Source organism: Zea mays, chromosome 1, assembly GCF_902167145.1.
Source record: "Zea mays cultivar B73 chromosome 1, Zm-B73-REFERENCE-NAM-5.0, whole genome shotgun sequence".
NCBI lineage: Eukaryota > Viridiplantae > Streptophyta > Magnoliopsida > Poales > Poaceae > Zea > Zea mays.
This window is the reverse complement of record NC_050096.1, coordinates 292,437,519-292,453,765: the sequence shown is the minus strand read 5'-3', so window position 1 is coordinate 292,453,765 and position 16,247 is coordinate 292,437,519. Positions and strand designations below refer to the sequence as shown.

Here is a 16,247-nt window from a genome sequence, read left to right as displayed (position 1 = left end):
ATAGCCTGCATAAAATCAATTTACATATCTCATCCTATAAATTTAAGATTAACATATATCTAAACTTTAGAAAGTCTTCCATGTCAATGCCAAATAGCCTACTATATTAAGTATATTCTAATTTCTCCAAAACAAGCGGGTACAAACGGCCCCTTACATAAATTTGATCGAAAATTGCATCCTCCTTGAGAAGGGAGCATGTTTCTTATAAAGGAGTATCACAATTACACGGAAGATACATTTTGCACAGAATATTTTCGCTACTAAATTGACTAGGATTTTTGAAATTTGTCATGGAAAAAATAAAACATCTTTCGTTTTGGAACGGAGATAGTATTCCCTAAGAAAATGTCAAGCGCTCGGAAATTAAGCGAGAACATAATGTAAGCAGGCATATTATCCAGATCGTCGCGCACCAGGGAAGACGACACGAACTGACAAGCATACATGTAATGTAAACAGATACATGCATTATGCTTATACATTTTATACTAATACTGAAAAAAAGACGTTCTCGTATACAGACACGTTGCAACAGTTACAACTCCCTCCCAGAGAAGAAAAACAGGAAAGAACAAGGAACTGGAAAACAAACCAATTTACAGTGTCTTTTCTGATAATAAAGTGAGCGGTCTCTTTAATGATCCTCCAAAGCTCTGTCAAGCCAGATAGTTGTAGATCTGGGGGTTACTCCTGTCCCGCTCCAGGTACTCCCGGTCTATTAAGCTCTCTATTCTTTTCTTGATATCAGCTGGCTTAACAGGGAACTTAAGCTGAAATGAGAGACATGGATGAACCCCAAAGGTTAAAGGGGGTCAAGTTGTCGTAAGGTAAATAACATACACAGCTAAATTAATTAATATTCTGAAGTGTCACCTGCTGGTAAAGCTCGGTTATTAGAAGGGTGTGGCTCAGGACCTTCCGCGTCTTCATTATTCGAACTATGGCCGCATCAACCTGCAAAAGGATCTTGTCAAATTATGCATTACAAATTTCAATTTGAAAGGACAAAATTTACATATTTACATTTTTTCATAATGAGTATGATAAGATTACATGAAAAGTGAAGTCCCATAACCTAGTAGAAGATATAAAAAGAAAAAGGGGTCCACTCTTTGAAATAGTATAATGTGGAGTTCAAATGTTCAATATAGGGGACTCGTTTTTCTATCATAAAGCATCCAGCACATATCAACTGAGCAAGCAAAAGCAGATGTTGTTCAAGCTAACTATGTACTGCAAGTTCCAAGGATAATCCATCGCAAAAATAAAAAAAACACATAAAAGAACTTGCTGCCCATTCTGCAACTGAACTAAGAGATTTTTCGTTTGCTAGCATATAGAGTTAAAGCACCTGATACTGCCGATCCTGGAACACTCTCTCAGTGGTGCTCGTGTTTTCTTCTACCGTCTCCTTCATTTGAATTGCATTTACCTGGAAGTGCATAACAACAGTAAAGATTGATGACCATATCAGATCCAAAGTGTATGTGTACATATATTACCTTTATGCGATAGAGGGGAGCACTAAAATCTTCATTGAATACAAAGTCATCCTTATCTTCTACATCTCTCCCTTTTGGTATCTGAAAACATAGATTACAATTAAAGAAGCTGCATACTGAAAATGCAAATGATGATGACAAAAAAAGGATCACACCTTTTGGAGAACCCGAACTTTACCACATGCAAGCGATTGCAGTGTCCGTCTCAATTCTTTATCCTCGATACCAGTGGAATCTTTGATGTCAAGGAAGCTTAATTTTTGTGCGTCATTGAACAACATCAAAACCACACTCTGATGGCAGCAATAAGTTACGGGAAAACATAATTATTGATCTCAGATAGTTTCAACTGATAGGCACTGAAAAATTAGATGAAAATGCACCTGAAACAATGACACCGCGAGTTCCTTTTTGCCTTTGGGAAAGTCTGCTTTCAAGACACAGTGTCCCAAAGAATTCTGCCACATTAAACGCCTTCCACTGTACTTGCTCAAATAGAACTCTTTAAATATATCCTGTCAGAAGAGGGAGATGAGTAAACAAAGTATTCAGCAAGGTTTTAAAGTCGGCTAGTCGACTCTAGTCGCCTGAGCACGATAAGGTGACTAATCGTGATTAGTCGTAGATTTGCTCGATTAGTCGAGCCTAGTCGACTCCTAGTCGTCCTATAGTCATCCACCTATAACAGGACCATATGTGTGTATATCAATATATATGAATATATATAGTTGTAGCTGCCTAGCTAGACTGCAAGACTGCATAAACTGTACCAGTGCCACTGCCATCGTTCTAGGGCTGGGGCAACACAGATTCTGGAAATATGACTTCAACATTATTACGTCGCCTCCTATTCTCATATGTAGTGGCACAACAATCAAGTGAAGCACAACTCAAGAGGAGGCCAATGCGGGCACAATACTACTCAGTTAGTGAACAGAGAACACTGAACAACCAAAATATCATAGCAATTACCGTCTGAAGAGGTCCTCATCTCAATCTCTGAATTATAAACAGAGGAGTGGTCGCCTACTCGCCTGTTCAGCCGCTGAAAAGACAACAGAGGAGGACGAGAACGCGTTGGAGGGGGGTCTGCAGACTACAACCACCGCACGATGGAGGGAGTGCAGCTGCTGCTCGAGCAGAGAGCCGCCAAAGCACAACAGGGCGGCAGGAGAGGAGAGCGACGACGATGGGTAAGGGACGACGACGCTAGAGAAGGGGTGGCTGAGCTGGGGAAGAGCGCACGCGCAATAGTGCGTACCGTATTGGTACAAGCAGGGGCATAGGGCAAAACAACGTTTGTGTTGTGTACAGATGGTGGGCCGACCCACATAATAGAGGTCGGATTAGTGGCCCAAACAGGCATAACTAGTCGACCATAACCCCTAGTCGGACGACTAATCGCGATTAGTCGGCGACTAGGACGACTAATCGCTATCTAGTCGCTCTAGTCGAGTCGGAGACCCTAATCGAGCTCGGACTAGCGATAAGGCCGACTAATCGTGACTAATCGCGATCAGTCGGACGACTTTAAAACCTTGGTATTCAGAAAGGAGGATTCAACAAAATATGCAGACTGACATTAAAATAATTACTACCGTCATCAAGGCCATATACTAACCTGATACACATTCAGTTCGTGTGGGAGTTTCACGTCCATTGGTGGATATGTAGGCCAATAGCTGTAAATCAACATATTTTATCATAACTACATAAATATGACCAACAACATCAAAAGGCCAGCCTGCCATGCTAGGACTACGGAGCACATGCATGAGATCAGGTCTACAAAGCTATCTAACCGGAACAAGTTCTGCAGAGAGTATGTATCAAAGCAATGAGGCAAAAATATTTACCCTGTTGTAAGCACATGAACACTCATTTCAATGCCTGAGGGAAGCTTTGTCCTAGCTTGAGATGATTGCCTGAATGAATCGTTTATTTCTTTGGATAATTCAATGTCCTACAACCAGCAGGTAATAAGAGATGTTAAAAGGGCACTGAATCTATATAAAGAAATATTGATATTTCAGATGCATCTAACGATAGAACTATAGAGGTGTGCAAAATAAAATAAGACTAGAAATATCATCATAGTAGAAACAGCTAACACTACCTTGAACATTCCCTCCAGCTTATTGGTAAACTGACTTCCACACTCAGTTTTGAGCTACAAACATAAGCATGTTGGTAAAGTTGTTCTTGTCCACATATGTCGGAACATGTGAAAACACTAGAAAAGACATTATTACTTTTGTGATCATCGATTTTTCAGCATCTATTGATGCGCTCTTCCCAAGCAGCAACCTCTTAGCTAGATCTTTCTTGTAGAATGCCTCAAATACATCTTTACCCTGCAGATGATGAAATATAAAGCTTGCAATTAAACTATTATATAATTGAGTTTTCCAGTTAGCGCTTAAACAATTTTGTTAGTTTGAAATCATTTAACAAATTTATTACATCATACAAAAGAAATAAAGGGTTTGGCTGATAGGATTACAGCTCCTATTATAGAGACTGTGCAGATTGCAGGGATGAGGCGTTGAGGGCTGGCGCAGGGCGCCGTGGACGGGCGCGCGGCGGACTGGCGCAGGGGCCGCGTTGTTCTTCGGCGGTCGCTCCTTTGGAGGAAGTAGGCTAAATAGTTTTCTGCGTAATTCATATAGAGTGGTGCTTACAAGTATTTACACTCCCTTCTAGTCCTTATCTAAAGAGAAATCTGAGATCCCCTCTTTTCTCTCTAACAAACCTTATCTCCTTAATCTTCTAATCCTTATCTAACTAATCTGCATGCCTATTGTTGGCCGCCGCCTCTGCTGTTGTCCGACGCCTGTAGTGGCGGCCCGTGAGCCTCTAGGGAGAATATATAGGAGTACATGACTTGGAGGACAATAAGGTTATCCTAGAGATAAGGAAGGTTATCCTAGATATAAGGAAGGTTATCTTGGGATTACAATCAATCCTAAACCAACCATATCAGGAGCTGCCTAATATACTCTAACACGCCTAATATATTCTAACATCCCCCCGCAGTCGTAGCGTTAGCAACACGAACGGACAGACCGGAGAATAATGGAGATATCCCATCCACAGTCGGAACACCGGTGCGAATGTTGCGACTGGAGTAGCCCATGCAGATGATAGCTCTTTGTGCTGATAATGTCGAGGTAGCCAAGTGCAAGGGCGTCGAGCCGTCGTCGAGGTGTCGTGCGTAGGGTAGCTGTGGTCGAGGAAGTTGTCGAGGACGTCGAAAAAGACAAGCTGCACAAGTCGCGGGTGCTGGTGCGGCACGCGGAAGGCCTGCAGCGCGCCAGAGGACGTCGTGATGACGGTGGCGCTGAGAAGCAGTCGTAGACAAAGGTGCGATGCGTCGAGGCAGATGAGGATGTCGATGTCAGGGGCGACGCGTCAAGCAGCCATGGACGATGCGTGTTCCAGGTCTGCCAAGCCTAGAAACGCGTTGTGGATGAATGCACGTGTCGGTGGTGCCAGTACCGGACGTACTAGGTAGAGGGCCCCAACCATATGTGCCAACATCTCAAGGGACCAGCAGAGAAGGTCTCCGCGACGATTGTGGTGCAGCACAACGGGAGTGTCAGCGTAACGCACGGTTGTCAGAGCGGAGTAGACAAAGTAGTCGAGGATGAGACGATGATGCTGGCGACGAGGTTGTGCTGGGCGAAGAGAAGAGGTAGGCGTGGCCACACATCGAGGTTCCTAGAATCACGACGGTGAGAGCCACAACACATGGGAAACAAGCCTCAATAGTGCCAATCAGGGTTTTGAAAATCGGCGCCTACGATGCGCCTAGGCGCGCCTAGTCGCTAGGCCACGACCTCCCGCCTGGACTAGGGGGGTAGGCGGGCTCCTAGTCGATTGGAGCGCCTAGGCGGCGATTCCGCGGCGCCCAGGAGCCCAGGCGGCGCTTAGGCGAGCTAGGCGCGCGCCGCGCACGCGAGCGGGAAATAGCGTGCGGGTAAAGGGCGCGCGCGGGAGAGAAAAGGGCACGCGCGGGAGAGAAAAGGGTGGCGCGCGCACGAGAGAGAAAAGGGCGACGCGCAAGGAGAGAAAAGGGCGGCGCGCGCGGGAGAGAAAAGAACGCCGGAGACGCGGGCGGCTGCAGCTTCTCTCCTGTACGCCGGACGACAGACCCCTGCTTCTCTCCCCCTACTTGCTTCTCTCCTGCATGGCTAAAACCCCTCCGTCGGACGCCAGAGACGCATCTGCACCTGCACCCCCTCCGCTACGACAGCGGACAGCCCCATGGTCCGTATGTTCCTCCTCCCCTGCTTCTCTCCTCTCATCTCCTCTGTTATTCACATATTCAGTTTGTAATTTGTTGACTGATGGCTTGAACTCAGATGACAGAGGGTCAATCTGAAACTGCAAGTGCACCAGAGGGAGTTAGTGGCCTTAGAAGAAATTCAGATGATGTGGGATGGGAGCATGGGGTTCTTGTTGATATAAACAATAAGGACAAGGTAAAGTGCATACTGCGTGACAAGCAAATGGTGGTATTTCCCCACCACATATTAGATTGCGCTCAAACCATGCGCGGGAAACGCGCACCGACGAAGTCGACAGCGATGTAGATGCAACAACGTTGGTTGACGACAGACGGCGATGCTACTGCCCGAGGAGGCGACGCAGTGACGGCCCTCTTGCTTGGCGAAGCATCGCGCAATGGACGAGAAACGTCTCGGGAGGATGGTTCGCCCGCGATCGATTGATCAAGCCGATGGCGTGCGAGTCGAAGACGACGATGGTGATGTCGATGGTGGACCTTCCAATCGGTGGTGGCGACAACGAGCCGGCATAGATGGATGTGCAGATGAAGAGGCGCGACACAGGCAGGCGTTCCGATTACGCCGCATGCCACGCCAGTTGCACCGTCGAAGAAGATGAAGAAGCTAGTGTTGTTGGAGACGACGTCTAGGGCGCGCGAGTCGACTGGCGGTGGGCGATGGAGACGCAAACCCGATCACTGACCGGGAAAACAAAAAAAGAGACAGCAGCAACAGGTCTGGGGAATTCACCGGGGTACCGAGGCGCGGGAATTCACCGGGGTACCGAAGCGAGGGCGGCTCAGCGCGAGCGCAGCGTCCCGACGTGGGCACACGGCTCCAGCGCGAACATGCAAGCTTGGCGCGTGGCTCCGGCCGGACCGGCCGGCAGCGAGAGTCGGAGCCGCCACCATGGCGGTGCACGACCCAGCCGGCGGCAGGGATTCGACCTGGCCAGAACCGTCACCACGACGGCGTGTGGAGGTGCCGAATCCAGCCGGTGCAGGTCGACGGGGGCCGGTCCGAGCAGCGTCGACGGTGAGTTTTCCGGTCTACTGCTACTTCGACTTGACGCGATGACGACGATGGGCACGACAAAACAGAGGAATCGACCGCGCATCCTACGAGGGCGCTGCCCCCGGCAGAGGACAATCTCCCTGAGGGCAGCACGACGGTGACAGCGGAAGACGCCTATTGGATCTAAAACCTAAACTTGTGATACCATGATGGAAGGAGAGAATGCGTATAGTGTGTGGGATGGCCTCTAGGGAGAATAGATAGGAGTACATGACTTGGAGGGCAAGAAGCCTATCCTAGAGACAAGGAAGGTTATTCTAGATATAAGGAAGGTTAAACCAACCATATCAGGAGTTGCCTAATATACTCTAACATGCCTAATATACTCTAACAATCGGCACTTTATCTTTTCATAAAGCCTAGTAAGGCAGGCTTCTCAGTCTTTCACTCCCATTTAAATATTTAAGACAAAATCACCATGTTTTTAAGGCACCAACATTACCATGTTTGGGAAGGCCCAACTTATACCATCTATTGGATAGGATCTGTTAGGTTGCCCGCCCCAATAGGCCAAGCCAAATTTTGATCTCACTTTGGCAGATAGCCTCCATTTGGTTCATAACCAAGCCGAAATTTGACCAGTTAAAATTGGGATGGCTGTTTTCACAGCACGAGTTTTGCCCAGCTTTGACAGAAAAAAATTGGCCAGCAAGGTTATTTCCCCTACACCTTTCTAGTACATAGAGTGCATATTTAAGAAAAAAAGGGCCCCATATCTGTAGTGCATCAAAAATGCAACCTCACAAAGAGAAGTAGAAATTATATTGCTAATCAAGAGGAAATGCAATTTATTAGTCAAATGAAATAGATCTATAACTTACTTGTATAAACCGAAACATGACCAAAACTTTATCAAGTATGCCCTCCAGCTCTTCTTCTGATGTCCCTTTATTGCCAGCTCGAAGTTTCTCATCAAGAAACTTTGCAATCAATTCCGCAGGACGGTTCTGTTGACATGAAACAAACATGGGACCCATTACTTGACAAGAACATATAAAAAAACTCTGACATGTGTGGAGTAAGACAGCCCTCAGGCATTTCTAAGAAGACCTCATGCAGGTCAAGAAAATCCTCGAACCTCTGCCCCACTCACTCATACACAGGCACACAACGTCATCGTAGCCCACGTGAGAACGACCGCGACCAGGGTCTGGCTTTAGACCTGTGCTTTGTTGTGGAACAGACGAAGGAGTCGAACTCAATACCTGAGGAGTGCTACTTAGACCAACTAACTAACTCAGTTAGAGGCCCTTTCGCGACAGGGACATATAAAACCCCCAAAAAATCTAAATTACTACTCTACGAAGAATAGAAAGCCTAGCTACAACAAACAAGTTAACAAAAATAGAGACGAGATTGTTTGTTATTTTTGAAAGTTGGAAGACCTGGATGTGGTAATTATCAACACACACGAAATGAATATCTATTTTAGACATCTTTTTCTTATAAAATTCTAGATCCAAAAGTTCAAGTCAAATCACTGCCATCATTTCTAGGAGTTGGTTATTTAAGTATAGCATAAGCTTTTCTGATTGTGTAACTTTCTACATCATCATCACAAAATATATTTTGGTAAATTGGCAGAGACTATTGCTCAAAGATCTCACATTCTCACATCATAACGACATGGACATTATGACCAGAGAGAATAATAAACGAGATGATAGAGGAAAAAAGACAGAATGGCATCTATGAGAAGAATCACATTGACGTCAACACCAGTCAAGTAGAACAATAGAAGATCAGAACAGACACCTGTCTTAGATTGATAAGGTGCTCAAACGAATCTTTCATGGTATTGGAGAAAGCCTCATTTTTAGCAAAACTTTCTTCCAATATTTTGTCGAGGGATGCCTTAAAATCAAGAAGAAATGGAACTAACTCTCTGTCCTTTTCTTCATCCATAATAATGCCCTGGCCTGTAGCCCGGATATATGAACTAAGTGCTTGTTTTAGCAGCTCAACAGCATTAACCCTCTGGAAAAGGTTGTACATCCTCAAGAGGTCATTTATACGATTTGCATCCATGAGCATTGCGAACCCCTGAAAACACCACAAACACAAGGACCAACATACAAAAGCAGGTTAGTAAAGCATTATTGCAGTTTATGGATATCGTGCCCAACAAGAAACATACAAATTCGCATGCTTGCTCAGGCTGCATAAAAGGAACATATATTATAAAGGCAAATGGTCACCTTCTCAATAATTGCAGATGTATGACGGTCTAGCAATTGTGTTTCAGTAGTTGCGATCAGTGGCTTCCTCGTGTTAGCTTCCAAATACAGAATGCACCTTTCATGTTCTTCTTGCAACCTCGACTGCACAGCTCAGGTGCATATTATCAGTTAAATGGTGTGCCTGCCTGGTTCTACATGAGTAAATAATATGAAGAATATAAGGAAATCTATCCTTACCTCTACATGCTTCAGGTAGTCTGGAATATCAGATTGTTGCATATATTTAACACCTTCCGTAGCATAAAATTCAGAAGTGCACTCAAGAAAGGGCTTTTCAAAACTCTCAGAATACATTCCAAGAGCGGTAAGCATCTTCAAAAGATGACTAAGTAATGTCCTATCTATTGCTTCACCAAGCCTGATCAGAAAAAATGAAAAATTATTGAACAGACGTATCTATTATTGATAGGGTTATGAATACAAGGCAGACACTTTTTCAGTTCACAAGCTCTGTTATAAGATGTGTTCCACACACATGCAATTATCACAACTTGCACAAGTGAACCACCATTTTTCCACTTATTAGCTAAAACAAAGCAACATATCTTAAAGTCTAGGTACACTGTTTCAGTTCCCCCATTCAAAATAGCTAGTACCAAATTAAACTACAGTACAAGCATGACTTTGGTGGGGAAATGAGTGGCCCCAAACATACTAAACAAAATTTCCATGTTAGCATAAGTGGAGAAGGCATGACACAAACAGTGGCATTTTTTAATATTTTCATCACAATGCCAGAAACATATGTTCATGGTTTTTAAAGCGGTAAGGCGAGCCAAGGCGTTGGACCACCGTCTGGACGCCTAAGCGGCGCCTAGGCGACGCCTAGGCGAGGTAGGCGGGCAAGCCGTCTAGGGGTTGGACCTCCGCCTGGACGCCTAGGCGACGCCTTAAGAACAATGCGTATGTTCATACGAACTTGGAACATAATCAAATAACTCAAGGCAAATTGGCAAAACACTATTTTGCTTCAAGGACACTGAGATTGACTCGCATGTGGATCAACAAATGTTGTAACATTCAATCAAACTAACATAGTTAAGAAGACATTAAAGATGGCATGTGGGCCAAAGAAAAAAAATTGTATTTCTTCAATTGTGATAATAGTTGCTGCTGGATCTGTTCATGGGCATCCGTGATCCACCCAGCACAGTGTAGAAAAATCCAGGCAAGGATAAGTTATCAACTTTAAGGTTCATAGGCATGAACGTGCCCTGGGCCAAACCCAAAAGCCACATGAACATACATATCCCCTACATATTTAATATTCTCGCTGAAATGTAACTGGAATACTATTTTATTTAGAAAGTGAGAGCAGAATATTAAAGTTGTGTTCATGCTAGCCGGGCCCAACCCAGGACAGGCAAAGCAAAGTCGGGACGGCAGCAGACCTGGCTCAGTCATCTCACTTGCCATGATCATGATATGGTCATATAGTCCTATACTGTTCACACGGTTCAGATTTGGCATTGTGTAATAGGATTACAAGGATATGGGCATACAACTACGACTATTCATTGCAGATTCAAGCATTATTAGCATCATTTGTTCTGTTCTATCACCATCTCTTCGCATGTTATTTCAAAATAAATAAGCAATATGTCAATGTCCCTTCCATACTGGATTTTGTAACTGTTTACACTGAACTAATGTAGAGAATACAGAAAAGTACGTAGGTTTAAGACTGAATGCTACATATTTTGCGTTAAAGGTATACCACCTTAAATTCTCAATATACAAAAATATAGGTAATTTCCAAATTTTGGTTTGAAAGAATCATGACCCTATGGGCCTGTTTGGTTCCATGGGACTAAACTTTAGTCCCTAAATTGCCAAACACAGGGACTAAACCATATGTTTTCCTCTTTTTTAGTCCCTGTGTTTGGCAATTTAGGGACTAAAAGGAACTAAAAGGGAGGGACTAAAGTTTAGTTCCATGCAACCAAACATGCCCTATATTATATGCAATCAGTTGTAAAGTAAGTATGGCCTTGTATAACATTAAGTACACATATCACTAACAGAACTTAACCATACCTCTCACTCTCAATCAATCTGAGAAGGCCAGTTACAGTTTTGTGTTCAATCTCTGGGGATAGTGATAGATGCTTGCGAAACAGCTGCAGCCCCATATCCCATACTGAACAAATATTTGCTACATTCTTGACATATTTTACATCAAGAAGTAAAGCAATACCGCGAATAATCAACATCTGATCACAAAAATCTTGCCATGTTCTTTGGACCAGAGACAAAAATACAACCAAATCTGGGCTTTGGCCCACTAATGCTGATATCTTTTCAGCTATGTGTATTTCACATTCTTTCTTGATTCGTTCGTATAGGTTTGCCCCTAGCTTGTGTAGACAAAGATCACCAGCAGCCTGTGGTACAAATACAAGTATAACGTACTCAAATGCTAATGTGGGAGCATGAACATTACAGTGTCAGCAACAGAAGTATAACCTGATAGAGTTTCTCAACATCACAAGAAAGTTTCTGCTTGAGAAAAATAGCTGTGATAGCATCCTTCAAAATCGTCCATGTATCCTCTTCGAAGTTTTTTGGCAGTTTTGGTTGACCTAATGAGTGCATGATGGCCAGAATGGCATTTAGACATAGTGCTATGGCATTAAGCAAAGGTTGTGAAAAGGAAACCCAATGAATTCTGATATTCAAATTTTCAAATACACATGTTCAGCATGTCTTTGCTAGTGACTCGTGATTTATAAGATTTGCATACATGCGTTCAATATGAATTTGCCAGCAACTGGTGTCGTAGCAAGTAAAAGGAATCAGCAAATAGTGTGTGCTGAAGTACATCATAATGAGTTGTTTCAAAGGAATTGGGCTGTCATTTCCCAATATTGGAGGTTGTCACACATAGGTGCCAACGAATGCCAAGCCAAACCATGGTACTAGGGGTACAATTAATCAAACAGGAACTGACTCCAGCTCAGTTGCTGGGGGTGAGGTGTCTGTATACCAGTCCACCACCAAGATTATATTCCCCTTTGACTAGATTTGTGTGCCTAATTCTTCTCAGTGGAAAACAGATCCTTCTCGGTTTCTCTCTCGTTTACATATGTGTTAATCAAATGCTTATGAACGGCTAGTTAGAAAGACAGGTGAACCGTGTGGCAATTTACAAAGTACTTGAAATATACAGAAGCAAACAACTAAACGCAGCCGCTCAACAGAAGTATTATGTTTCCTATGGCAAATCTCTCTTCTGATCAGTCTGATGGTATGAGCAGGTATAAAATATGAAATGTCCCAACAATAATCAACTCTCGAGAAAAGAAAACCCGAAATGCCATAATAGGCTACCAAAACACCAGTTTTCCAGAAACAATGTGCAGATCTAGCCAATTTCCATATTGCGTCCATCAAAGAGCTAATTTTAGGTGGGTCCAGGTGGCGGCTGGTAGTGAAAGGTAAACAAGTGATATGTAAACGGATATATGACTTTTAACCCTAATGTCAGGCATGAAAAAACTTTGGGCTAGCCCGCGAGATGGCAAGTAACATATCCGAAACAACAGGACTGGAATCAATTGCGACCACACCCCCTCAGTGACGATGACGATCAATCGCACAAGACTCGCAGAGTAAGCAATTCGCATAATAAGGTATTGGGGGCGCGCCTATTCTGATGCGGAGGGGCTTGCGGGCGGAGGTCGACGGCTGCGGAAGCGTGGCCTTCTTTCGGAAGAGGTTGGCGGCAACGCCCGCGGAGGCCGGCGCGCTGGGCGCGGGGAGCTCATCTTGGTCCACGAGCACCATTTCCGCATCCTCCTCGCCGTTCGTTCGGCCCCCGCCCGTGGCGGCGGCGGCGGCGGTATCAAGATGGATACCGTTCTTCTCGACCGTCCCAACGGAGGAGGCGGTGGCGGCCGGGTGCTTGGCCTTCTTCATAAGCGGCGTCGCAGGGGAGGACGTCGGAGACGGGGATGTGGTGGTGGACGAGAAGGGGCGCTTCGAGGCGGGAGCGGCGGCGTGGGGCTGAGACATGAATCAGGCGCCGACGGGCATGGCGCGGCGGAGGCGGCGGAGGAGTCCGGCGTGAGGATTTTGTGAGCGAGTCGGTGCGGTGGCGAAGAGGGGACGGGGCCACGGGGGACCGGAGGGAGGCAGGCAGCGAGAGATCGGGTTGGGGCGGGGGAGAGAAGGGTTTCGCCTTTTTTTTCTTTCTTTTTTTCTCTTTTTGATTTTTGAGGTGGAATTTCGGGGTGTGAGCTTGCTGGGCCAAAGTTCGACGTTGTCCGGAGGTATGGGGTGTTTGGTATGAGTTTGCTCTATTTTATATATTAGGTTGTATTTTTATAACTAGTGATGGATAAATAAATTTAAACTATATGTCTATATTGATTTTTTAAAATTTCAGAGCAACAAAAAATACTTAAAAATATGTATTGTAGCTCTCAAAACTCCATATAGTTGCAATTCTAGAGTCGGGTGTTTGGTTGTCTCTAACCAGCTCTCTCTTGAAGGTCCTATTTAAGATAGCTCCAGCTCCAGAAAATTTAGTAGAGTTGGCGAAACAGATCTTTAGGTACTCCTAGAAAATCGTGAAGTTAGAATTATAGGGCTTTAGAAGACATTCAGATAAGTCATTTCGTTTATTATTTAGATTAAAAATATTTTAAAAACTATTTAAATTGATTTTATAAACTATAATTCCACATCGTAACTGGAACCTGGAGCCATTCCAAACACTCTCTAAGAACAACTCCAATAAACTCTTTATATTTTTTGTAATCTATACAAATAGTATTTTTTTGTAAAAAAAACTTCCAACAACTTATCTAAATGGCTATCAAATATAGACATCTTCTATTTAAATATAGAAAATGTGATGGCTCTCTAGAGTACAAACATGATATAGAAAGACTGTTGTAGGTTGAAAATACATAGAAATCTGTTTATGCAAATGATATTTTAGAGAGTGAAATTAGAAAGACTCTTGGAGATGCTCTAAACATGTGATAGTCGCCTAGAGGGGGGTGAATAGGGCGAAACTGAAATTTACAAATATAAACACAACTACAAGTCGGGTTAGCGTTAGTAATATAATCGAGTCCGGGAGAGAGGGTGCAAAACAAATCGCAAGCAAATAAGAGGTGTGACACGCGGATTTGTTTTACCGAGGTTCGGTTCTTGCAAACCTACTCCCCGTTGAGGTGGTCACAAAGACCGGGTCTCTTTCAACCCTTTCCCTCTCTCAAACGGTCCTTCCGACCGAGTGAGCTTCTCTTCTCAAATCAAAACCGGGAACAAAACTTCCCCGCAAGGGCCACCACACAATTGGTGCCTCTTGCCTTGATTACAGTGGAGTTTTGATCACAAGAACAAGTGAGAAAGAAAAGAAGCAATCCAAGTGCAAGAGCTCAAAAGAACACGGCAAATCTCTCTCGCTAATCACTAAAGCCTTGTGTGGAATTGGAGAGGATTAGATCTCTTTGGTGTGTCTAGAATTGAATGCCTAGCTCTTGTAAGTGGTTGAGAAGTGGAAAACTTGGATACCATGAATGTGGGGTGGTTGGGGTATTTATAGCCCCAACCACCAAACTAGTCGTTTGGTGGGGCTGACTGTCGCATGGTGCACCGGACAGTCCGGTGCACACCGGACATGTCCGGTGCGCCAGCCACGTCACCAAAGCCGTTGGGATTCGACCGTTGGAGTTCTGTCTTCTGGGCCCGCCTGGATGTCCGGTGGCGCACCGGACATGTACTGTAGAGTGTCCGGTGCGCCAGCATGGGCGTGCCTGACTTCTGCGCGCGCTGGCGCACATTTAATGCGATGCAGGTAGCCATTGGCGCTGAAGTATCCGTTGCTTCAATGGCACACCGGACAGTCTGGTGTACACCGGACATGTCCGGTGAATTATAGCGGACTAGCCGTTGCGAATTCCCGAAGCTGGCGAGTTCCTGAGGCGTCGTTCGTTGGAGCACCGGACAGTCCGGTGAATTATAGCGGAGTCGCCTCTGGATTTTCCCGAAGGTGACGAGTTTGAGTTGGAGTCCTCTGGTGCACCGGACAGTCCGGTGTAGGGATGGCAATCGGGCGGGTAGTACACGGATATATAGTTCGCGAATCCATACCCGCGAGACAAAACTCAACCTATACCCGTACCCATAAACGTTCGTGGGTATGGATCTGTATCCATACCCATACCCGCCGGGTATCCGCTATCCAGTGGATACCCGTTACCCGCCCGCCCACTACAATTTTAGCATTAAACACCAAACAACAATTTTATTACATTTCAAAATAATTATCATTCCAATAGCATTAAATGATAATTTTAGCAACAAACAACATGTTATGGATAAAAATTGAAAAATAAGAATTTATGATAATATATAAATCCGGATGGCCCACATGTTAGATATCCATTGGGTAACGGGTATGGATATTGGATATCCATACCCGCGAAAAAAATATCCGCGGGTACCTTATTATATCCATAACCGTACCCATGGATATTGAATTCCACCATACCCGTATCCAATGGATAATTATCCGCGGTTATTTACCCATACCCATACCCATTGCCATCCCTAGTCCGGTGCGCCAGACCAGAGGTGCCTTCGGTTGTCCCTTTGCTCTTTTGTTGAACCCAATACTTGGTCTTTTTATTGGCTAAGTGTGAACCTTTGGCACCTGTATAACTTATACACTAGAGCAAACTAGTTAGTCCAATTATTTGTGTTGGGCAATTCAACCACCAAAATTATTTAGGAACTAGGTGTAAGCCTAATTCCCTTTCAATCTCCCCCTTTTTGGTGATTGATGCCAACACAAATCAAAGCAAATATGGAAGTGCATAATTGAACTAGCTTGCATAATGTAAGTGTAAAGGTTGCTTGGAATTGAGCCAATATAAATTCTTACAAGATATGCATGGATTGTTTCTTTGTTTTTAACATTTTGGACCACGCTTGCACCACATGTTTTGTTTTTGCAAACTCTTTTGTAAATCCTTTTCAAAGTTCTTTTGCAAATAGTCAAAGGTAAATGAATAAGATTTTGCAAAGCATTTTCAAGATTTGAAATTTTCTACCCCTGTTTCAAATGCTTTTCCTTTGACTAAACAAAACTCCCCCTAAATGAGGTCCTCCTCTTAGTGTTCAAG

At 44.3% G+C, this 16,247-nt stretch overlaps 1 protein-coding gene across 1 annotated transcript; it reads right to left on the bottom strand.

The window, feature by feature from the left end:
• Positions 1-423: 423 nt before the first annotated feature.
• LOC100501431 (uncharacterized) lies at positions 424-13,253 on the bottom strand. The gene is made up of 17 exons (NM_001362466.1): positions 12,756-13,253; positions 11,575-11,690; positions 11,146-11,492; positions 9,286-9,466; positions 9,067-9,189; positions 8,624-8,911; positions 7,690-7,815; positions 3,758-3,859; positions 3,622-3,675; positions 3,362-3,468; positions 3,127-3,187; positions 1,889-2,020; positions 1,661-1,798; positions 1,506-1,586; positions 1,355-1,435; positions 877-957; positions 424-773 (listed from the first exon to the last, which is right to left on the bottom strand). Exons 1-17 carry the CDS (start codon positions 13,120-13,122, stop codon positions 660-662), a joined length of 2,499 nt encoding a protein of 832 aa, NP_001349395.1. The 5' UTR covers positions 13,123-13,253; the 3' UTR covers positions 424-659.
• Between the last annotated feature and the right edge of the window lie 2,994 nt (positions 13,254-16,247).

Coding starts and splice junctions, on each gene's coding strand:
- LOC100501431 (NM_001362466.1), bottom strand. CDS start 13,122: ATGTCTCAGCCCCACGCCGCCGCTCCCGCCTCGAAGCGCCCCTTCTCG. Junction 7,816..8,623: donor ACCTTATCAATCTAAGACAG/GTGTCTGTTCTG, acceptor TCATGTCAACAG/AACCGTCCTGCGGAATTGAT. Junction 3,860..7,689: donor TCATGTTTCGGTTTATACAA/GTAAGTTATAGA, acceptor CATCATCTGCAG/GGTAAAGATGTATTTGAGGC.